The sequence below is a fragment of the Colossoma macropomum genome, unplaced genomic scaffold (assembly GCF_904425465.1).
Source record: "Colossoma macropomum unplaced genomic scaffold, Colossoma_macropomum, whole genome shotgun sequence".
In the NCBI taxonomy this organism is placed as follows: Eukaryota; Metazoa; Chordata; class Actinopteri; order Characiformes; family Serrasalmidae; genus Colossoma; species Colossoma macropomum.
In genome coordinates, this window is record NW_023494789.1 from 5,022,475 (window position 1) to 5,048,145 (window position 25,671).

Genomic DNA, 25,671 nt, shown 5'->3' on the forward strand with positions numbered 1-25,671 from the left:
GTTGCTTCATAACAGTGTTATAAATGTGCATAACATTAGTTTAAGAGCCCTTCAGTTCAATAAGACCTCTGTCAATACAATGGCATTTACTTCATTAGGCACCTTAAGTCACTACAGTGCTTTTTAAATATATTGTTCATTGCTTATGTATGTGTCATGAACTCCCTGTGTAGGCAGCCTTCAAATAAACTTATACCTAGAAAAAAGGAAAAAAAAATAATAAATGGTGCATGGAGGAGCGCCAAGAAAGTCTATCAGAGAGCAACTGACATAATCCTGAAAGGTTCGGCCACCTTAGCAAACAATAAATATCATGATCTGTATGTCTCAGAGGGCGGAGCATCTGAGGCTGAGACTAAATAGAACAGAGTCAGTGAGCAGTCTAAAGGCAGACGCTGACCTCCCTCCTCACTGTGCATCTCTCACACTGGACCACGCAGCACCACTGGAACTGACACTGGCAGTTTTCCTCGTATTCCAGAGTTAGCTGCGTATGTCCTTTAGTGCAGCACAGCCAGTCGCAGGCTCCAGGCCCTGTCTCTGTGCTGTTACACAGGCGACCCCGTGTGCCCTCCGAGCCCGTCCTGCGACTAGCCGAGCAAAAGTCCGGGGACTCGTCCGAGTAGATGAGGCTGTGGGCTCCCGGGAGTGGGATATCCGTCTCCACGGGAATGAGGGATTTGCCATCGTTGCTGCCCATCACTCGGACCGCCGCGTGGTAGCTTTCCATGAGGTGGTCGCCCACCTGCCGGAACAGAGGCATTTTTCCTCCAGCAGCTGCGGAGCGTACAGGAGCCGGACAGACCGTGGCATTTACATTCAGTCCGCATATGGGTCTTCACAGCCTGTCCAGCAAACAGACACATACAGAGAGAGAGGGACAGAGGGTGTGAGATAGTACAGAATCAAAAATGATATGGTAACCCTACATGTTCTCCAACTGTGAGTACGCTTCCATAACGTTCATAACTCATCAATACAAGCAGAGAAATTCTGTCAAAAGTGCAGATTCTAAACTTGCAATCAAGAGAATGTTTGTGTTCATCAGCAGAGATGGCACCACACTTTATCTCTTCTGATACCTATATTGAAACTATTGTAGCCATTACAGATACCCACACTGTAACCTTGAGTATCTGCCAATAGGAATCCCAATACCAATACTGAAACCTTGAATACTGGCCGACATGGATTCTGTGATAAAGCGCGTCTCTCGACCCCTGCAGTATGCCGTAGTAGGGGGCACACTCTATGGGTAGTGTTGGGCGAATGGTCTCAGGACCTGGAAAAAGTTAGGCATGCACAAGAGCTCTTCTCCTTTATTTACACACCGACAATTACAGCTATTTACATATTTACAAACGTGCGCACTTGATACAAAAAACCAAAACTAAAAATTGCAAATCTCTACGACCAGCGAGCATGGACCTATGATTGAGAAGTCATGTAGATCATACACACTTATCACAGTTCAGCTCATCACCTCTCTGAGCTGAAAGAATCTCTGCCCAGGTAGCTCCTCCCCTAGAATAAACCATTACTAACCTGGGGTAAAACAAGAGTACTGAATATTCACATAATTTACATACAACTGTAATTATATTGCATTATCTCCACTCACTGTTCAAATTCACAGTCATGACGTCATAAGCATTCTTTATCAATTACAGTGTACACAATTTTCTCTTTTACAGGTTTTATTCCTACCTCCCCTTCTACAAAGGAAAGACTTCTAAACTCAGGAGTACACACTCAGTTCTCTGTTCAGTTCTTAGAGATAAGGATGATGAAGGTAAGTATAGGTAAGTATATACAATAGTCTTTAGCTGTGATGTGTAAGGAGTACCTTATTGAAATCTTGAGTACCGGCCGATATCGATAACAACATCAAAAACCTTGAGTATTGGCTGATATCGGTAATGATACCGATAATGATACCGATTCTGAAACCATACGTAAAGATTTGGATTCCAGATACAAATACCAATACTGAAACCTTGAGTATCGGCTGATGTTGATAATGATATTGAAACCTTGAGTACTGGCCAGTACGGATATCAATACCGACACTGATATTGCCACCTTGAATATTGGCCAACACAGATACAATACAATAATGATACCGATATTGAAAGCTTAAGTACTGGCTGATACGGATACTGATAAAAATACCAATATTGAAATCTTGAGTTTCGACTGATATCAGTAATGATATAGAAACCATGAGTATTGACCGATATCAATAACAATATTAAAAACCTTGAGTACTGGCTGATATAGATACCAGTACCAATACTGAAACCTTGAGTATCGGCCGATATTGATACCGATATTGAAACCTTAAGTATTGTCTGATATAGAGACTGATACCAATACCAATATTGAAATCTTGAGTATTGGCTGATATAAATAATGATATAGAAACCATGAGTATTGGCCGATATCGATAACAATATTAAAAAACTTGAGTATTGGCTGATATGGATACCAATATCAATACTGTAACCTTGAGTATTGGCCAGTACTGATACTGACCCCTTCAGTGTTAGCCGAAATATGATACTGATATTGAAACTTTGAGTACTGGTCGATAACCATACCAATGTTGTAACCTTGAGCATTGGCTGATACAGATACCGAAAGTATTTGGGGGGAGCAGAGGGACAATGTGCGCCAGGGACGGGGGGGGGGCTCACAGCAACCAAGCCCCCTAAAATCTTTACTGGGCCACTCATGTAGATACTAACACAGCTGCAGCTATGACTCACAAAAAGATCCAGTTTCTTAACAACCAGCTTCAATCAACATGACTCAGACAACAATAATGTCCATTTATCTCCTTCTTATTCATAATGCATCATCCATAATAACCGTTTTCAAAAGGTTCCATAGAACATGCAACATGATATAGTCATTATTTCTAATTCTAAAATCTAAGGAGGCAAAATACATACATACATACATCATCTAAACCGCTTATCCTTCTGGGTCGCGGTGGGGTGCTGGAGCCTATCCCAGCTGTCAATGGGCGGTAGGCAGGATACACCCTGGACAGGTCGCCAGTCCATCGCAGGGCAGACAGACATACACAGTCACACCTAGGGGCAATTCAGCATGTCCAATCAGCCTGACTGCATGTCTTTGGACTGTGGGAGGAAACCAGAGTACCCAGAGGAAACCCACGCAGACACGGGGAGAACAGGCAAACTCCACACAGAAAGGACCCTGGTCACCCGGCCGGGAATCGAACCCAGGCCCTTCTTACTGAGGCAACAGCGCTACCCACTGCGCCACCGTGCCGCCCAGAGGCAAAATAATCACCTTCAAATAATATATGAAAATATGTATTTTATCAAAATATGATAAAATGTGATTTTTTAAAATATATTTTTAAAATATATTTAAAAAATATATCTACATAACCTTATTTAGCCAATCAGTGAAATATATAAAATGATTACGATCCAAATGTGTAGTCTAATGTAAACATTAGGGCATCAACTTGTTTGAGACATCAAAATAGAAACTGCATTAAAATTACTGTGCCATTTCTTTTTTTTATTCACATTGAAAGTGATTTTTGTTTGGGGGGCAGTGACCTTTTGGTCCTAAAGATTTTGGTTACATCACTAAATATGATAGTTTCTTTAGAGACTATTAAGCTTTAAACTTTGCTATTTTAAATGAAGCATTTCACTTGAAATTTCTACAGAACTAAGTGGTTAGGATGTAATGAATGAAGTCAGTCAGAGTGGTCTGATATGAAATGTTCCATTCTAGAGAAACTTCCAGACTCACAATGGTCCACAATAGTGGTGATAGGAACCAGATGTCTGGGGAGTTTAATGCCTCTAAAAGCCCGGCCGTCTCTATGTGTAAATAAAAGAACAGATGTTGTATTGTAAATTAAACTTAATGAAAAGTTAGTGTCTCACAGATTAAAAAAAAAACATCTGTTACATTTTTTTTCCATGTTTTTGCCATTTTTTGACAAGTGGAAAAAAGCCTGAAGCGCAGATTTAAACCTGACAGTTCAGAAGAAAATGTAATTGACTATGAAACTATAAATATTTTGACATTTTGTGTCACTCTACAAGACAACACACACACACACTTACACATACACACAAACACACACACACACACACACACACACTCACACACACACGCACACTCACACACACACACACACACACGTTATCGTTCTGGGCTGCGGGGGGAGCTGGAGCTTATCCCAGCAGTCAATGGGCAGAAGACAGGATACACCCTGGACAGGTCACCAGTCCATCACAGGCCACTCCACAAGAAAACAGCACATCCCAAATACAGACCGTGTAATTAGAAAGCTTTTTATAGTATAAATCTAAGCGCAATGCCTGCATAAAACGACTGGGTTAAAAGTAAAACAAAATATATCCTCTCTGGACACAGATACATTTAAAAAAACAATGCAGTGTCCATTTCAAACACATCGTTCAGTCTCAGTCTGTGCATAGTCTTTCTGCATACTCAGCCTGCAGCAGTTTAGATCTGCTTACTACCACTTAAGTTATAAGGAGTGTTTTAGCTCAGACTGCTTTTTGAAAACAATACAGAGCAGCCTAAACAGAACAGAGATCATATATATGTCTTAAAGGCACAGTAATAAAAACAACCTGTTCAAAGCCCACTCACACACCAAACATGGCATTACTAAACATCATAAAAACTTTTTTCTTGCATTAAAACTACACACAATGCATTTTTGGGGGATTCGGGTGGGGTTTGCAATACGGGTGGGGTTTGCAATACGGGTGGGGTTTGCAATACGAAGGGGCAGAATGCCTACAACCGCTGAAAGACATACCTGGCTACTTACAAAACAGGGAAATAGTGACACTGGTCAGGCACATGCCATTTTGGATGAAGAGAGTTTCACAACCGATTTCAGGAGCTCCAACTTTATGAAGGCTTTTGACTACAGTTGCATGCAAAAGTTTGGGCACCCCTGGTCAAATTACATGTTTTTGTTGACTTTTTTAAGTGGAAAAAGTGCAAACTCTCATTCTCTCATTTTTAAAGTATAATTTACTATTTATTTTCTGATTGTAACATATTGGGGAAAAAAACACAAAATATGGCCTGAGTATATAATATGTTAAACTCAGCAAATAAAGGGACATCGTGCATATGGCATATTGAAGTTTTTGTAGAGGGTGTGTAAACTTATTTTCACTTAGAAAATCAACAAAACACTGTCACGTAAAACACGTGACGTAATTCCAAGTAAAACAGGCTCCTTGACTGGCAAATAATTGTGCGCAGGACATAATTGTATTTTTCAAGATTCGATCGAACGAACACAGTCAGACTGAGAGAGTCAGTTGAATCTGTCAGACAGGAAAGCCAAATAAGGAATAAATGAAAAAAAAACAGATTTTGTTTTGTATTTTCTGTAGTTTATGAAACATAATTCATTAATTGATGAAAGCTTTATTTTTAACATATATTTTTCAACATTTTCAAAAAAAGAGACAAGATGAAACGTTGGTAAGCAGGCTAGCCTGTTAGCATCTGCTAATGGGCGAACCATTAGCCCAGCGTCACTGTGAATTGTAATTGTGTAGTCGTTAGAAACAACCGTTGAAAATAGTTCATTTAATTTTAGTTCATCCACGTAGCTAACACTGGCTTCACAAACAAACTGACGAATCTGGACAAAACTGACCAAACTGACCAATGTGGACAAAAAACACAGGCGCCTCAGCGTATTTTGGACAGAAATTACAACAATAACAATTTTACAAACTATAACTTATATAAACCCTATTACAGCCTACTGTCTGCAGCACTCAGTCTTGGATTAAAAAGGGAAGCAAACACAGCATCAAGCGAAAACTGATTTTTAAAACTGAGGGACGTTTTCAGGGAGCACAGACGGACTATGTTGCACATCAAGATGAACTGCACAGCTGATTCATTTGAACATTCCCTGCAGGGATTGGAAAGAGAAACTGCTTAGGAGATTCAAAGCTACATCAGGACAGCTGCAGCTCTTCTGAGTCTTCTGAGTTTGGGGAGGATAAAGATTGGTTTATTTTTGTCTGTGTGTTTTTCAGTGTTTAAGTAAGGAGCTATAGCACTCCAGTAACATTCAACCTCTATTGCATGGTGTTGCCATATGGCAACAATTACTTTATCTCAATTTTACTAAAATGCAGTAACATAAAATCTGTGTTTTTTACCATTCAATTGTGGAAAAAGGGTCTTTTACTTTGAAAGGACAAATACTTTATGACATCAAATGACTAGGAATTCTTATTATGATGTTGCTTTTACCATATGTTCCAAATACCAATTGAAATTGTATTAATTTCCAGGATTTGTAAATATTTAGTTGTATATTTCACTAAGCATTAGTTGGATTTGTTTGGTGTTGTTTTCAATAAAAGGATGTTTTTAGAGAAAAATTACATTTTATGGTGCCGTGGTATGATTGTGCATTGTTGCCATATGGCAACAATTTACCAAACACCCCACTTTAATTTTTTTTTTTTAATATTTCCACTATGTAAGCAAATTTAAATAACAAAAAAACATGTTAAAACATTTTATCATATGCAAGTAATAATTAAAGCAATAGAGTGTTAAAAAGGGTGAAAACCCTACAAAGCAGAAGTGCTGTGTAAGAGCGGCGATTCGCATCAACAGCACCGTGAGTCCTTTCTTTTTAAGAGTTTATCGTTTTTAGGTTTGCTGGATAAGCGGGGCAAAGTGCAGTTTACAATTGTATTTGGTTTCCATGTGTGGCTGGTGTTGGTACGCCGCTCTTCATTGAAGTTACTATTTTGATTTTAATACTTGGTTAGCTGTAACGTCTGAATCTATGGTGCTGTGTTGTAATGGTAATGCTGAAAAAAGTCAGCAATCGTGCATTGAGGGTTATCACAGAGAAACACTGGATAAGTGGAGTCGTGCCCCCTGAGTCATTTCTTTTGCCCCCTTGCCTAATTAATCTTGCTGCCGGGCCTGGTTTCAGGAACACTGCTTGATTTAGTTTTGTCAGAGCGTGAACAGTGAACGGCAGTGGCCACATACAAACACTGGTAACCAAACTTTTAGCTTCAGCCCTGTGAAATTTCACAACTACATGTTTGATTTTACCACATATAATGTGTTACTTTAAGTTTTTTGGGGAACTTTTCAGCTTCACTAACCTATACTTCCACGGGCTAACAACATGCTTGTTGTTTGTTGGACAGTGTTGGTGAATGCCCTCTACTTCGAGATCCGCCTTCACAAGGCGTTAGATTGGTTTAGAAGTTTCACGCTCAGTTTGTTCCCACCCTAATACATCTACATTCCCACCCCAAAATTTCTCACATTTGTCCCCAGATGTTCTCCTTGCAAGATCACGTCTGACTAGCCCATAGTCCCAAAATGCAATTTTGTCTTAATCCACAAGATGGAGCAGTTCCTTTCTGATGAGTGCAAGATTTCTGTCAGTGAACTTGCTGTTAGGAAGAGTCTGATCGAGCTGCTTCTAATCAATATAAATAAAGCCTGTTTTGAATGTTGTATGTCTACTTTACAAATGAAAGCATCTGCTGAATACGTAAGCACAAATATAAAGGATTCTGGACAATTAATCTACTTTATGCTTCTGTTTTCTGTAATGTGTAAAATTCATCAGATAAAACAGACAGTTTTTCTTTTAAAGGAATAATTTAGTCAAAAATAATTTAGTCAAAAGGAACAAATCGCAATACATAACAATAATAACACAAATATTTAAATATTCGCTGCAGAATCATATTCTGGATCAAGTATTGTGTATCATGGTGTCTGAACCTCTAATGCTGATGAATTTAGACCTTAGAAGTTGCTATTAATTAATATAATATTTAAATGTAATTACTAACTGCATATTCAATAACATACAAAGTTATACAGTTGATTAAAGGTACATTTTTTTGCACTTCTTTATGCACATTTCTGTTTGGATATGCGAAAATGCAATGAAAATATGCAAAAATGTTACTTAGGCTTGACAAAACAGAACTGACACACCAATGCCTTTTCGTCACATTCAAATCTAATAAAATAGCTTCTCTTTTGCTTATGAATAAAAATCAACTGAAAGTTTAGAATATGCACTTTCAACAAAATTCAATCAGCTACTGGTGATTTCTAAACTTTCCAAAAGACGTGGACAATTTAACCCAATCTTGTTTGCTTCTGAATAATTTAAAGGGAATTTTGCAGATTTTCCTAAATATGCACATAATTAAGGGGTTGAAATGTAAAGAAAGCCGTACAGAGTTGTTTGATGTGAAATGCTCCGTTCTAGAGAAACTGACTGAATCAGAATTGTTCACAGTGGCGGTGAAAGGAACCAGAAGTCTGAAGAGCTAAAGCCTAAAAGCTCCCTCACAGAAAATTATTGCCTGAAATACGTTGCCTAATGTCACAGTTTTATGAGATGTTTAAGATAAGTTCTGCCCTAAAATGTATTTTTAACAATAGTAGTGTCAAAAAAATAAAAGTATGTATTTACCAGCATCACTGCATATAAAAATTCAAGACACAGGTTCAGTGGATAGTAACTAAAATGGCTATATTTGTGTTGTAGACACCACAACCCATAGTTCCCGTCACCACCACTGTAAATAAATCAGAGCTGATAAGTTTCTCTACAATATACTTTCTCACATCAAAATACCCTGAATGATTTAGTTTGAAATGAAAATGATTGGAATTCCCCTTTAACAACAGTGATGAACTTGCAGGTACCAGAAGAGGTAAAGCTGCCAAAATTATCCCACAGCAACAACCAGGTCCTGAATGTTACGACAAATAAATAAATAAATAAACAAAATAAACAAAAAATAAAAGCCCAGAGGGGCATACACTGATCAGTGTTGATAGAGAAACAGTGGAAACCGTCTGATGCTTCCTGCAGAGGGCTGCAGATCTCTGAGAATTTGTACTGGACCCAAAACACAGGCGTTATCCTGAAAACAGTGCCTTTGTGTTCTTTGTTGTACAAGTAAACAGCCCCCTATACAACACCAGCGGAAGAGTCCACAAGCTTTGAGACACTCAACACTCACTTTATTAGAAACATCGACCCTCTAGCTTCTTAGTGGAGGAATGCAGTTAGAGACGGTAGCCTTGCCTATATATATACATATATACACCGATCAGGCATAACATTATGACCTCCTCCTTGTTTCTACGCTCATTGACCATTTTATCATCTCCGCTTACTATATAGGTGCACTTTGTAGTTCTACAGTTACAGACTGTAGTCCATCTGTTTCTCTGATACTTTGTTAGCCCCCTTTTACCCTGTTCTTCAGTGGTCAGGACCCCTACAGGACCACCACAGAGCAGGTACTATTTGGGTGGTGGATCATTCTCAGCACTGCAGTAACACTGATGTGGTGTTGGTGTGTTAGTGTGTGTTGCGCTGGTATGAGTGGATCAGACACAGCAGTGCTGCTGGAGATTTTAAACACCTCAGTGTCACTGCTGGACTGAGAATAGTCCACCGACCAAAAATATCCAGCCAACAGCGTCCTGTGGGCAGCGTCCTGTGATCACTGATGAAGGACCAGTGGATGACCAACACAAACTGTGCAGCAGCAGATGAGCTATCGTCTCTGACTTTACATCTACAAGGTGGACTGACAAGGTAGGAGTGTCTAATAGAGTGGACAGAGAGTGGACACAGTGTTTGAAAACTCCAGCAGCACTGCTTCAACAATCTTGTACCACCATCTCAAAATAAGAAATACTAGATATATCAATTAGATTTAAGTTGATTTTACCTGTCAAAATGTCATTTTTTGCAGAGTAGATGTCTGCGCCACTCAGGAGCCCAGAGCCTCCACTAATTTAAAACTGTGCATCCAGGAGGCTCCATTCCTGCCTTTGCCTAGAGCCCCATGATCACTAAATCCACCCTGCCTACCACATCATAACTGCTCAACAGCTGTCCTGTGGCCAGACACTGACCGGACCAATGATAATTGATTTAGGGAGTGGCTAACAGATTATGTACAACAGACGGGCTCCAATCTGTAAGCATACATCTGTATACTGGATCTAAAAGGCAGACAGACTCTAGCGGCCATTAAGCGTAAGTACAAGGTATATGTTGACATAGATGCTGAGTGTAATATGATATGACTGCTCAGATACTGTAGACAGGAAAGCTGTGTTTGTATATGATTATCCAACACGCGATGCATTATTCATAGGCCACATATACTTTAAACGCTTTGCTAACAAAGGTTATGAAATAATTCAAGACTTAATAGAAGGAAAAAAAGCAGAAAACATACTTAACAGACAATTAGTATATATAAATATATAAATAAGTCTCAGCAACTAAATATAATATCATTTTTTCAGTATTTAGTACGTACACCCTTTGCCTTTATTACAGCTTCAAGTTTTTTGGAAGATTTGCTTTCAGTTTTTCAAAGAAATCTGCAGGGATATTTTTCCACGCCTCCAAAGTTCAGTCTTACAAGTTGGTTGCAATTTTGACACATCAGCGCATGAAACCTCCACATCTCGGACTTCCATTTTTGGTGTTTTAGTGCAATTTTGTTTCTTTTCCCTTTTTCTCAGTGAGGTTCTTCTTGACAGCTACACATCCTTTTCAGACCCATAGCGCTGAGTCATCTTCTCACAGTGGAAGGATGGACAGAAACACCTGTGGATGTTTTCAGATCTGAAGTAAGAGAGGAGCTTGATTTTCTCCTCTCTCTCAAAGATGGAAGCTGTTTTTCTGATGGTGACAGTTTTGGTGTCTACCAGCTCTTGGACAGTCGTTAGTCGTTTAGTTTTTTTCTGTAGCTTTTAATCATGTTTTGATCTCCAATTTTAGACATTCCTGTTTTTCCTTCTTTTCTTTTGACTTTCCCCCTCTTTATACAAGTGGATTATCTTCAGTGGTGTCAATCGATTAAAAGAAACAATCAAATTAATCACACTATTAGAATCATGATTAATCACGAAGTTTAAATAGTATTTACTCGTATTTCTGGGGGGGAGATAAATAAAAGAGTTCATGAATTGTATGGCAGTGAGAAAGCAGGGCTCAATTGTACTTCTGCTGTGCCAGCGTTGCCTTCAGTGTGTCTTTATTGTGTTGGAGCTGCTTTATCATTTCGAGAGTTGAATTCCAGCGTGTGGGTACATCCTGGACAAGTGTCTCCTCTTCTTGAACATGAGAGGCTGAACTTTTAGCTCTGCTGTGTTGGCAGGACTTTGTTTGAAATGTCTGTCTATTTTACAGCACTTGGCTAAAGCATCGATGAACCCACTGTTATGGAGAGCCACTGTGATGACCCTCTGTATAACGTGCGCTGCAAACGCTCAAATGGTAGATTCCTTGATGCCGCAATCATATAGGGAGCGCTATCTGTTCCTATAGTGGTGACCTTTAGTCATCCAAGGTTAGTGGTGACCTTTAGTCATCCATGGAAGTTCCATCTAGAAGCTTTTTAAAATGAAACTTGCCATTCAGCACACTGGGGGATGTTACCTCAGTCATTGTCCTGTCTATGTTTGCGCCTTTAAGTAAATCCGTGTGGGAATCACTCCTGTATATTAGATTTACATGAGGAGGAAATGTCAGGGCAGCTTAGGTGAGTTTGGGTAGTTATATGTGTGAATGCTAATGTGTCCTTTTGAAGGGGAACATAACGTCAGTGAGAGCTTTGGGCACAGCTTTTGTTGGGAGGACGCAGCTGTAACTGGTTGGATTTAAGACTGGAAGGATGCAGGAGTTGAAAGTGGCAGCACAAAAGCAAAGAGTGGAGCAATTAAATACTGATGGATTTGGAAATGACCAAAATTGGGGGCGGCACGGTGGCGCAGTGGGTAGCGCTGTCGCCTCACAGCAAAAATGGCCTAGGTTCGATTCCTGGCTGGGCGACCATGGTCATTTTGGCTGATTGGACATACTAAATCACACCCTAGGTGTGACTGTGTATGTCTGTCTGTCTGCCCTGCGATGGACTGGCGACCTGTCCAGGGTGTATCCTGCCTTCTGCCGAATGACAGCTGGGATAGGCTCCATCACCCCACCGCGACCCAGAAGGATAAGCGGTTTAGAAGATGTATGTATGTATGTATAAATGACCATTTTGACTGGGAATTAAATAAACCAAACCTGACATTTGCACAGTACTGTATGTACACAATTTTCCCCCTTCTCAATGTAGTCAGTCAGCAAGAACATGTTCGGTGTCTTCAGGCTGGCTGCCATTGTTTTATGCTATGCAATATTCTTTTGTTCATTTTCATAGGTATCAGTATGTCAAACAGCGCTAAAAGGGCATAAATATGTCTCTTTCAGATTACTTAACACCTCAGCACAGTCTGGGTCAGGTGTTTGATTATTTACACATGCAGTTTGTCCAGTGCTTATTGGTGTACATAGCTTGTTCGCTACATCAGCTGCAGAGCCCCAGTGCAAAGCTAAAGAAGCAAACCAAACCATTCAATAACATTTGAGGCAATCAACATTTTTGACAATCTATTGCTTTAAAATTGTTTGTTTGGTTCTTCTAGGGTTCCTTAGTAAAGGCAATGGTTCTATTTAGAAGCACAAGTTCTATACAAAACCTTTTCATGCTTAAATGGTTCTTTGCATAGTGAAATGGTTGGTTCAGATTAATGGAGAATGTGTTGTACATAGTTCTATATAGAACCTTTCTGAAAATGGTTCAGTATAGTACCAAAAAGGGTTCTTCTATTGTTACAATGTCAAGCTTTTCACCATGCAGAATGATCCATTTAATCCTGAAGTGCTTCTATATGAAACGTGCTGTGCCCCTACCAGTCTTCCTGCCTCGTTATTGTGCAGATCAATCCGGGTCCTGATGTCACTCTTGCCCTTTCGCCTCCGGGTGTCCATGAATTGTCTGGAAATCTCGTAACCAAAGTCCACATCGTCCCCACAGCCGCCCCACTCCCAGCGCTGGTCCTGGAGCGCAGGGATTTGGCTGGCCGTGTGGTCCACGGCCCGTTCAAGGGGGCTTGCAGGAGAGATCTTCAGAGTCAGACAGCCACACTCTAGCAGGTCCCCCTGGCTGCAGGCCTGCGTCACTGCATGTAGCACTCCTGCAGCTGTGATTCCATTTACAAACGCCGTCTCCCGAATATCTGAGAATGAACAAGTTAAAACTGTTTAAATGAAAAGTTTTTTGAAAGATCAAATTTGTACACTATCTTGTTCCAGACACTGTATACTATTATCTACAAAAAAAGAGAAAAGTATGGATGGATTTCATGTTTCAAGAAATCGCTACTGTTTTTGAGTACATGATGTTTTTATACATAACAGACCACATAAGTGAGTCTAAAAACTTGATGTGGTTTTAGGCTTCTGATTGACAAATTATTCAGTAACTGCATGAAATAACTGTAAATTTTTATTTAATTAATTAATTTATTTATTCTTTTTAAAAGTTCCCCTCTAATTAACAGAACATGTTTTATGATCACACATATTTCTATATGCTTACAATTTACTGCTGAAAGCCAAAAATCTTAGACGCTCTTTGTATTATTTTATAAAAATAATTTTTACAGAGCAGATCACTGAAGAGACGCCACCTGTTTATAGTTTACAGCCCAGATTTGTGGACAAATGGGTCGACTTTCAGTAAACAAAAAAAATTGTGAGTTCAGCTTCTTTTATTATAAGGGTTTAAAATTACATCACCCATCTATTTGACTGGAAAGAAGACAGTTATAGCTCTTATATGACCCCCATCTTTTGAATGTAGCTTATGAAATATGAAAGTTATGAAGAATATGACAAAGTGCGTTTTGGAACCACCGGTGGTCTCAAGGAGTTGAAAAGGTTAATGTTTTGTATTAACACTATGTAGAAGGCCTCACTCAGCATTCAAGGTCATACATTTGCTCTAAGGTAAGCTAAGCTTTATTTAATATGATGTCTGATGTTAAATAATGTTAAGGAACAATAGTAACATCGGCTAGCCAGCTAAGCTAGCTGTTGACAACTTAACTGTTGACAGTTAGCCTGATAGATTAGACTAAACAAACTGTATAGCACTCAAATTTGCTCATATTGAGTGTAAAGACAAATATTAATGCACTCATACTCACACAAACTTCTCCTCAACATCCAACTTAGCATTGCAATGAATAGCTTTAGTGTTAGCAAGGCCTCACTCAGCATCCACTGTCACACATTTGCGCTATTGTAAGCTAAGCTTTATCTATTATTACTGTACATTTAATATAATGTCTAATGTTCAATAATGCTCAAGAACAAGAGTAACTTCTATCAGGAATGTCTAGCTAACAGTTGACAGTTAGATTAGACTAAACAAAACTGTATTGTGCTTAAATTAGCTCATTTCAGTGTAAAGAGAAATATTAATATACACAATCATTAGTATAATTAATTTCCACTAAAAGACGTCGTGTGCAGGAAGACTAGTTCCCCTTAACATCCAAATTAGCATTGCAATGAATAGCCTAAGTGCTAGCTTTAGAGTTAGCATCACTCAAACCTCCGGCTTATTTGCCATGAAAATCTGCCAGTTTAACACTGAGTAGCTAAATGATTTAGCTAGTTTAATTAGTGTAAATATGGTTCCCATAATCCTTTTTTTGTTTCCTTGGCCTACTTTCACACTTTGTTAGTGCTCAAACATTTATGTCTGCAATAAACATTATGTATGATCAATTCTGAATAATACAGTGTTTTTAAATGTACAACCCCATTTCCAAAAAAGTTGAGATGCTGTGCAAAATGTAATTAAAAACAAAACGCAATGATGTGCAAATCATTTGACCCCTATATTTAATTGATAATAGTACAAAGACAACATATCAAATGTTGAAACTGAGAAATGTTATTGTTTTTTATTGTTTGAAAAATATATGTTTGAATTTAATGCCAACAACATGTTCCAAAAAAGTTGGGACGGGGGCAACCAAAGGCTGGTTGTGCCATGCTAAAAAAACACCTGGTGGTTGATTGGCAACAGGTCAGTAACATGATTGGGTATAAAAAGCATCCCAAAGAGGCTGAGTCTTAGTAGTCAGAAGTAAAGATGAGGAGGGGTTCACCAATAATTGCAACAATTCAAGTATAATGTTTCTCAATGTAAAATAGAAAAGAGCTTTTGCTTTTCATCATCTACGGTACATAATAACATTAAAAGATTCAGAGAATCTGGAGAAATCTCTGTATGTAAGGGACAAAGCCAAAAACCAGTATTTGCTGGCTGAGATCTTTGGGCCCTCAGGCGGCACTGCATTAAAAACAGACATAATTCAGTAGTGGAAATCACTGCATGGGCTCAGAAACACTTCTGAAAAACACTGCCTGTGAAAACAGTTCATCACTGCATCCACTGCAAAGAAGAAACCTAAAGGGGAAGTGGAAAAAATCCTGAGGGGAAGTGGAAAAATTCCTGAGGGGAAGTGGAAAAGAGTGCTGCAATCTGACGAATCAACATTTGAAATTCTATTTGGAAATCATGGACACTGTGTTCTCCGGGCTAAAGACCACTCAGCTTGTTATCAGTGCACAGTTCAAAAGCCAGCATCCGTGATGGTAGAGGGGTGCATTAGTGTGCATGGCATGGGTGACATGCACATCTGTGAAGGCACCAATAATGCTGAAACGATATATACATGTTTTGGCAACATATGCTGCCATCCAGACGACGTCTTTTTCAGGTAAGGCCTTGATTATTTCAGCAAGACAATGTCAAACCACATTCTGCACGTATTACAACAGCATTGCTCCGTATTAAAAGAGTCTGGGTGCTAAACTGGCCTGCCTGCAGTCCAGACCTGTCACCACTGATAACATTTGGCGCATTATGAAATGAAAAACATGACAAAGGAGCCCCCGAACTGTTGAGCAGCTGAAATCCTAGGTGCTAAGTATGCTACTATGGTGGCCTGATTTCAGAGTTTAAGAGATATAACAACAGTGACCAAGGGGGTTGGACTTTTGCTAGTTGTGCAAACTGCACAGTGCTAATTGGGGGGGTATTAGCTCCCAGTTCTTGTTAGCTGCATTAGCCTTGTAGCTAAAAATAAAACTACAGAAACAAACTTTGGACATCAAAGATGTCTTAGCTGATCAACTACATATGGGGTAAATTTGAGCTATAAAAAGCTATTCCTTTGATGTACAGTACACTGAGCCACACGATGAGCATTTATCATACTGCTATCACGAACACAAAGCGATACATTTATAGAGCATCCATATAAAAAGAACTCAAACACATCTGGAACCATACAAGAAACAACAAATCATTATCACCTTCTACTCTGGGTTCACAGTACTTGTTAGAGCATGAAAAGCAACAAACACAAAGCCCTAATTTATATTCTACAACCTCCTGTCATCACTCTGACATCTCCTGAAGATCTGAGGCCTTACCTTTTAGCCATAACTCTCCATAACTCCACACACATTCCTTGCGCATCTCTCTTGTCTAGACCTGTCTGTATGTACGCTGTATCCAGTTGCCGAAGGGTTTTTTTCCTTCCGCGAGAATCAAAGTTCCTCCAAGAAACACTCATTCTTGGTGTCAAATTCATGCAACACCAAATTCCGCCTGACAGAATATCCTTTCGGTGTCACATTCCTGACAGCCCTACTCATACAGGATTGTAATGATAACAGATTGCGCTTTATTTCTCAGTAAGCTTGGATCGAGTTACGACTAAGACAGCTAGGTTTTGGCTGAAACAACTGAGGAGAAAAAAACAGGAGAGAAATCACTTTTGAAAGAGATTAAACAAGGGAGGGTTCCAGCACTAATATCTGATTGGAACCTAGTTTTCAGTATAGATGCTAAGAACTGAAACTGATGTTTTTTAATGAAAATTGGCTTCTTTTTGTGTCAACAATAAGGCCTGACTTTGTATAATAATCAAACTATTACATTATGGGTCATTAGTTCCCCTCTTGGTGCAGAATTAATATGACTAAACATAAATATCTACGCATAATTTTTCTTTGCTTTAAAGATGGACCCTCCCCTAGTTCATTAATATTATTTTTGTGTTTTGTTTGTGTCTAATTGGCACTTATGTTCGTGTGTGTTCCTCATACAACAAATACATGATACAACGTGGCTGCATACATGAACTGAATTCTGAATCAACAAGGAATTCCATTAGCATTTCAACATTTCAGCATAATGAAAGCATTTGTCAGTCAGAGTGGTTTGATGTGAAAACAAAGTCAGTCAGAGTGGTTTGATGTGAAATTCTAGAGAAACCTACAGAGTCAGAATTGTTAACAGTTTTAATACCTCCTAAAGCTTCACAGAAACCTATTACAAGACCTTATTACAAATATGCTGCCTCATACCTGAGATATTGTTTTATGATGCTGACAAAAATACATTTTTGAAGCTTTAAAGCATGGTGGAGAGGTACATGCAGGGTGGTGAAGAGCAAAATAGTCTTCAAATAAAACGCAATTTCCTTTTATTTACTTTTATTTCACTATTATCAACATTACATGCAAAAACTCTGAAGACACGTGTAGCTTCACTGGTCATTTTAGACAGGAAATGTAATGACTATATTTGCAGCGCAGACTTTGCGACCTCTGGTTCCTATCAACACCGAATCAAATCTGAATCAGTAAGGCTGTGTTCAAACGGTCTTAAACACTGGAGTTTTATGTATAACTGCTTATTCACCCTTTAACCCTGAAGGTTGCCACGCAGAATGCTGGTCACATAGCCACATAAACAGTCTTGCCTAGCTAGTAGCTAATTAAAAGGCAAAGAGAAAGATTTAAAATGAACATTGATAATTTGTAAACGAATGGACTTATTTGCATTTATAATCACTCCAGCTGGTTTCCTGACACGTTTAATCTGCAACAAGAAACTGTCAGACGCTAAAAAGTCGCGAGGATAAGTCAGCTTCTCATTCGCCAGCTTCTTGTTTGAATTTTCACGTTCCACCTTAAATGGTGCAACAGTTCTCTACATAGCTAATAACATTCCGGCGCCTCAGGCACCATTTAAGGTGGAACGGGAAAATGCAGACAAGGTGCTGGTGAATGGGAAGCGACATCAGCTGTTGAGAGACAGTGTACAAGAAACTATTCTACTTTTGTGGAAAAGTTTCCTGCCAGAGATGTGAGAAAAGCTGCTATAGCTGAGCTAAAACTCAAAGCAGAGCAAAGTCTGAATTTTAATTTACATTACTTTTTTTAGTCTAAACTAGTACATTAGCACATACTGAGACATATTTACAGCCAATATGGTGAAACTTTACTTCAATAAAATGGACATGAAATGTTGTGGCTCCCAAGGTGGTCAGATTTCTGCTGAAAATGGCTCTTAACATTCTTAACATTTGGGTTGCCGAGCCCTGATAGACTAAGATATATCTGTACAAATCCGATTGGAATTGTATTTTAAACCACCTCCAAATGTGGTTTGGATCTGGATTTCATGTGTTTCTTTGCTGTCCAGACTATCAAAAATCAATCTGGATACAATCTGGATGTGCCAAAAATCGGATTAGGGCTGTCAGTCTAAACGTCTCTACAATGCACATGAATCTCACATCAAACCACTCTGAATGACTTTGTTTACATCTCAACTACTGAAACTGCCTGCTGTTAATAAAGTATATTACTTAGTGGAATTATGGCTTATTATGACAATAATATTATATAATATATACTATATAATGAATATACCAAATAACATTATTTATAAAATATTAGCGTATTCTATCGTGGTGGTAAGTTTACAGAAGAGCAAAAACATTCTGAACTTTTAACATAAGTTAATTTAAAGAGATTTTATTCCAAGCAATTTTGGGGCATTTTATCATGAAACATTAATGCAAAGTATAGGACAGCTGTTGTGTTCAGTTGATACAGAAAAGAGAAAATAAAAAGTGAAGATTTATGTTTTTCTTCGAACAGCGATGTATTTATAGATGGCTGTTCAAACTGATTCCCCTGTGAAGCACAATAAGACTGAAAAACGCTGCCCTCTCATGGTCAGCAGCAGAACTACACGTTGAACAGAAACTTGCTCAAGACTTTCTAGTAAGCTGTCAGAGAACTTCCTGCCATACTCTCACTCTCCGAGAGCACTTGGCGTGCGCCTGATACGCACACCGGCCTGAATAAGCCGTGACTAAGCGTTGACTAAGCAGAGAGCTGACCCTTCACAGTCAAGCATCGGTCAACATGTCAGTAAGTGCCTGGGAAAACGCTCCAACTCAACTCTCTTTCTGGGAATTAATTCAGATTATATTACCAGGAGAATTCACTCTTTCAGCTGCAGACAGCTCCATCTTTTGACCTCTCGGAGATTTTAGTTCAGACATTTTTAGAAGGACTCCAGAGAAGTGCCAAACTGTAATGAGCGCTCAATATTTTTATTATACAACGTGACAGGAAGTAATTCCTCTCCGAGTGATAGAGATATAACACTTGTATTAACTACTTCAGGAATTAATAACTGAAAGACATCCAATAGTAAAAATACCCCCCCTCTTTTTTTCACATGCATGTGTCTACCGGTGGTGTACGTAAAAGCACTGTTTTGGAAATACATGCTTTCCTGGAACACTTGCTTTCGTGTTTGCTCACACTGTTTTCTTTTCTTTTTCGCAGCAGCTTAGTGGGTATAACCCCCCCACCCCCACCACCGTCCCTGCTGTGAAAGCGATGCTTACCTTGCTGTAGGATCTTGCCCAGACTCTTGCTGTGGCTGGTGCAGTTCCAGCGGTGCTGGCGGAACTGGTGTTGGCACTCGCGCATGCCAAGCCGTGCGCCCTTGGCCACTTCTTGGATGATCTCGGGCTTCGTTTGGCACAGCTCAGCGTGAGCGCTGCCTGGAGGCTTGCTCCTCCTGCAGATGCTGTTGGGGTCCATCATGAGAGGGGTGCCCATCACACTGCAGCGGGTGGAGGGGACAGTCATTAAAGGGAAAGTTAAGCAAGAAATCAAATGCACACAGTTTTTCCAATGTTTCTAAATGTATTTGACCAGCCAAGACAGGTTTGGTGTCCTAAGTTTGCTTTCATTAGTTTTGTACTGGAGCTTCAGTGCCAATGAAGCTAGCAAGTAACAAAATCTCACTGTTTAGCACTGCATAGTACACGGTTGCCTCAATGTGTGGTGAGTTGTTGATCTCAAATAAACTTGTTTATGTAATTTTTGACTCTGTATGGTGGTGGGGACCCCCTTAGAGCCTTCTAGGCCTAGAAATAAAAAAAAATAATAATAATAATACATATCTGTAATTTGTTGCTCATTTTTATTTAATAGAGTCATAATGCTGGCTGTATTTACTGTACACATATTGTAGTAGTGCTCTTATTTGATTAAGGTTTGGTTAGAAACAAAAAGGTTAAATTCTTGAAATGACCAACGGAAAATTGACCAGTGTGCATTTTTTCCTCCTGTAGTAACTACGCAGATATAGCTAAGCAAGGCCTCCCACTGGTTAGGATTCAGGAGCTGAACTGAAGGCCTAGTGTGACAGATTTACCACTAACGTCATTAGAATAATTAGAAACAGAGTGGAATCAACCAATCAGGCTCACAGTGGAAAAACACGTCACTCTAGGCCGTCTGGAAATCCTAGATACAGCCCTGACTGCGAGTATGAGAGGCAGTCTAACTAGGTTTCAGTTAGAAATGAAACACCGTGGTGGCAGCTCTACACCAGGGCGCTTTACTAAAGGAGTCACCATAAAACTGCGAAGGTAAAAATATATGTTAAAATGTCTGTTATAAGCTTCAAATAAAACATGGATGGTTTTTTACACACTACAAAACGTCAGTGTTTAATCTAGAACTGCCAAAAAAGTTACGTAAACTGCTGTTATTCTACCAGAATATGGTCTTGCTGGCAGGTATCAGCATCATCACAGAGTGTTTTTTTCCAAGTTTTTGACCGAGTTTTGACATTTATGGCTTGAAATTTTGTGTAGCACATTCTTAATTATAAAGATGATTTTTTAACTGTCTGAGAATTTCAGCACAAGGACAGCAATCTGCAACTAAGTTCATTTATTCTTGTTATCTCCTCCACATTTTACCCTTATCTACAAGTAACAGTGATGTGATCTCACATTTGTAAGTGGAACCATGCTCTCTCTCTCTCTCTCTCTCTCTCTCCCCTGTTAAATAAGTGCAGATAAGTCACACATTTTAATGCACAGTTACTGTTTATTTGCTGAATTTAACGTATTGGGGAAAATACATAAATTGTGGCCTGTGCAAAAGTTAAGGCACATTTTATTAGAAATTGTGCACAGAAATTAAGAGAAAATACTATATTTAAGTATGTCTCAGTGGGGGATTTGTTAACTTATTTTCACTTACAAAATCAGAAAAACATATAGAAGGATGTATATTATTATTATTATTATTATTATTATTATTACTATTATAAATTGATAGACAAGTACTTGCCTGGGACCCCAAGCCCCAGAGGCCCCTGAGTATGTCCTTTTTATAATGTATTTAATATTAGATAATATCATCAAAAAAATCACAGCGAGTCTAGAGATCTCTTTATTACTGATCAGCAATAATTAAATATGAACTCTTTTTCTACCTTTTCATACAAAATAATATAACTTGATTAGGTCCATAGAGTAGGATGTTGCTTAGGGCCACACATGTTCAGAAACAGACAGACAGATATATAGACAGACAGACAGACGGACAGACAGACAGACAGACAGACACACAGATAGACAGACAGACAGACAGACAGACAGATAGATAGATAGATAGACTGACAGACAGACAGACAGGTAGATAGATAGATAGACTGACAGATAGACAGACAGACAGACAGACAGACTGATAGATAGATAGATAGATAGATAGATAGATAGATAGATAGATAGATAGACTGACAGACTGACAGACAGACAGACAGATAGATAGATAGATAGATAGATAGATAGATAGATAGATAGATAGAAGACTAAGTGTGCACTCAAGGCCGCTTTGCTGCGCGCTTGCTGAGCTGTAGCTCACCTGGGCAGGTGGAACACGCTGAACGGACCTGTGAGGATGAGGAGCAGGAGGAGGCGCGCGCGCGTGAGGAGTTTCATCATCATGCAGGAGGCTCAGAGGCGCGGAGCGGCAGGAGAAGCGCGCGGCTTCAGCGCACCTGCGGCCCTCACACAGCTCATCGTGTCCAGCCCTGATCCGCGACCAGCCGCTGGACACATCTGCGCGCGGACCAGAAGCGGCCAGAGCGCGTGGGTCGGTACGAAACTCAGCCACCACTCAACTCGTCGTTTTTTCACTTTCCACGAACTCCAGCGCGCGCCGAGCGTCTCGTACTGTGGCGGCACGTGCGCGCGCTCCACCCTCGCTGACGTCTTTTCCGCTGTATCCACGATCGCAGCGGTCACTCGGTACCTGGAGTAGTTGGTGGCCACAGACGGCGAGTTCAGCTGTCTCACACGGCACAGCAGCGACTGGTGAACGAATCGTTCTTTCGAATCGGTTCTTTTCAGCAAACAGGTCGAACCGATTCACTGAATCGAAACGGTCCGAATCTCGTCTGTGGCATCTGCTCCACGCTTACGTGAAATTCTAATAATACACAATTTAACCTCATAAAACGACGACAGATTCATAACAGTGCCACACTGCAACACGATGAACAGCATCTTTGAATCTGCTTAGCTCTCCTTTGTGTAGCTGCCTTCTGTAATGTGTTTGAGACTTGAGTATTCAGTCGTATTTGGAGGAGATTAGAATAAAGCTGACTTGTGAATTTATGAATCGCTGAGTCGGTTGTTGGATTTGCTGAGGCGGAAAGTTCAAAAGAATCGGTTCAATAAACTTGACTAAACTCCCCTACCACACCTACAGAACAGTGTGTAGCGTATATATCAGATAATAAATTCGAATTTGAGTCCAAATTCGAAATTATTTAATATATTTAATCCACATAATTTGATAATCCATGCTTCCCAACACAAGAATGGAGAAAATGAACGGTACAAAAATGAACACAAAGCACTACAAAAAGCAGTCAATCTCAAATCTGATCAAGATTAAACAGTGACACATTAAACACATTTAAAAGAGTTCAGAAAATAAACTGGTTCTACCGCAGGGGCTGCTGGGAAACAACGCCCTATCACAATATGAATTTAATAGTAGCTCTTTGATGGGAAAAAATGACCACTGTTTTCAAAAACCAGTGTGGTAAACAACAATGAGTGCGTATACACGCACTTAATAATTCCATCATAATCGGATTTCTGCAGTTATCCGATTATTCAAATGGTCATGTAAACACCAGACTCCAGATCTAGAAATCTGATTAAGAAATCTGATAAAGAGAGCTGGAGTTTAGCTCAGTGATCAGATTTCTCAGCGCATGTAAACTCTTACTCTGATTTCTTTCAGATTTCTCAGTCTGCGCATGCGCAAAAACAGGTGGCGGTACCGGAAATAAGCAAACAGCGTCGGCGCGAGACACAACAAAACACTTTTAGAGAGGCGCTGAAACCAAACACAAAATAAAGGAGTTAAATATTCTTCATCTTCTACACGATGTATATGTTCATATTTTCAGGTAAGTTCAGGTAAGGTGAGTTTTACATTACGTTTATGTCACGTTCTTCTGTGAGTTTATTGGCTGGTTGTAAAGCAGAAAAAATGATTACTGCCTGACTCATGTAGACCTGGAGTTTCCCATTATCTGATTACTCAAGAGCATGTAAACCTGTTGATGGGATTACTGAGAAAATCTGATTTTCTGCAGTTATCAGATTATTTGTGCATGTAAACACACTCACTGTTCCAAGCCCAAAATGTTCTGTTCTATGTATATTTGTACACTGAAATACCATTGTACAGACACTCCTGCACACTGAAATGATGTGGCATGTAAATCAACTATTAAACTTTACTATTAAACATGATTCTATCACAACAGCAGCTCCTCAAATTATTGCCAAAGCAATGTAAATGATATAAACAGGTTTGTCATATTGTGTGCAATGTACCATTGTCTGATCACACCTCCTAGACATTGCAGATTGACAATACTGTCTTAGGGGTAAGTCTTAGACAGGTGACTTAAAAAAAAAACAGCACCAATAGCACAAAAAGATTGCTTAAAAGCAGCTTTAAATGCACTTTAGATTTGTACGTTGGCTCCACATGTATGAAATGTGAAATGTATTACATCAACTGATATATTTCATTTGTATGAACTGATACACACATTCAAATCATGTAAATTCAACATCTTTTTTTTTTCAGTGCACCATCTGAGCACATCTTCAGGACGCACAGAAAAAAGGAGCCATCAACACGGACTGGACACTGACAAACTGAGGATCCTCTCATGGCACCTTTGTCCAGTAACCCATTTCAGCACAACTGGTTATGTTGTCACATCACACTCTCTGCCTGTCTGCTTAAACCAGTGAAAATCAACAATTTAGTTCTAACGTTTGTTAGTTTTTGGTTTAGTTTGGTAGTTTTTGGTATGGTTTGGTTGTCTTGGTAAGGTTAGTTAGTTTTTGGTTTAGTTCAGTAGTTTTTGGTCTGGTTAGGTTATCTTGGTAAAGTTTGGTAGTTTTTGGTATGGTTTGGTTTTCTTCATAAATTTTGGTAGTTCTTGGCATAGTTTGGTAGTTTTTGGTATGGTTTGGTTCTCTCGGTAGGGTTTGGTAGTTTTTGGTATGGTTTGGTTGTCTTGGTAGGGTCTGTTAGTTTTTGGTATGGTTTGGTTGTCTTGGTAAAGTTTGGCAGTTTTTGGTATGGTTTGGTTGTCTTGGTAGGGTTTGGTAGTTTTTGGTTTAGTTCAATAGTTTTTGGTATGGTTTGGTTGTCTTCGTAAATTTGGTAGTTCTTGGCATAGTTTGGTAGTTTTTGGTACGGTTTGGTTCTCTTGGTAGGGTTTGGTAGTTTTTGGTATGGTTGTCTTGGTAAAGTTTGGCAGTTTTGGTATAGTTTGGTAGCTTTTGGGATGGTTTGGTTGGTCTGTTATGTTCTGTCAGCTTTTGGTATAGCTTGGTAGTTTTTGGTATGATTTGGTTGTCTTAGTAAGGTCTGTTAGTTTGTGGAATAGTTTGGTAGTTTTAAGTATGGTTTGGTAATTTTTGGTATGATTTGGCTATTTTTGGTATGGCTTGTTAGTTTTTGGTAAAATTTGGTAGTTTTTGTAATGCCTAGGTTGTTCCTGGTATGGTTTGTCAGTTTGTTGGAAAGCTTTGGGGTTAAGCGGTTTGGAACATTTTTGTTTACCACAGGGCGTGATAGGTGCCAAAACAGCATTAATTTTTCCCTTTGAAACTTTAATTACACCTAGTCAAACCAGCTTAGTCCTAGAGTTCCTAATATGGACAGGATGGCAACTACAGAATGACAAACCAACTTCAGAGGCCTGTTGATGGTCAGAAACCTGTCTAGGTTTTAATTTTAGAAGAGGAGAGCTGAGCAGTGGGAAGATTCAAAACAAGAAGAGCTCTGCCTGTGTTTTCTTTTTATTTCTCAGACTTGTATTATGTTTGGGGCTTTGTGTTATGACATTCCTCCGTCACTTCTGGTATGTTTTTCATAAAATGTGCTCTGCTTCATGTTGACCTTGGCAAGTCCCTTAGGCCCTCCAGCTACATCACTGTCTT

At 39.3% G+C, this 25,671-nt stretch overlaps 1 protein-coding gene across 1 annotated transcript; it reads right to left on the reverse strand.

Annotated features, from left to right (window-relative positions):
• Positions 1–287: 287 nt before the first annotated feature.
• wnt6a (wingless-type MMTV integration site family, member 6a) lies at positions 288–22,207 on the reverse strand. The gene is given in 5 exon segments (XM_036569489.1): positions 288–766; positions 768–845; positions 12,839–13,164; positions 19,726–19,953; positions 22,050–22,207. Coding segments are annotated over 5 exon segments (1,098 nt in total). The 5' UTR covers positions 22,132–22,207; the 3' UTR covers positions 288–382.
• Positions 22,208–25,671: the final 3,464 nt, after the last annotated feature.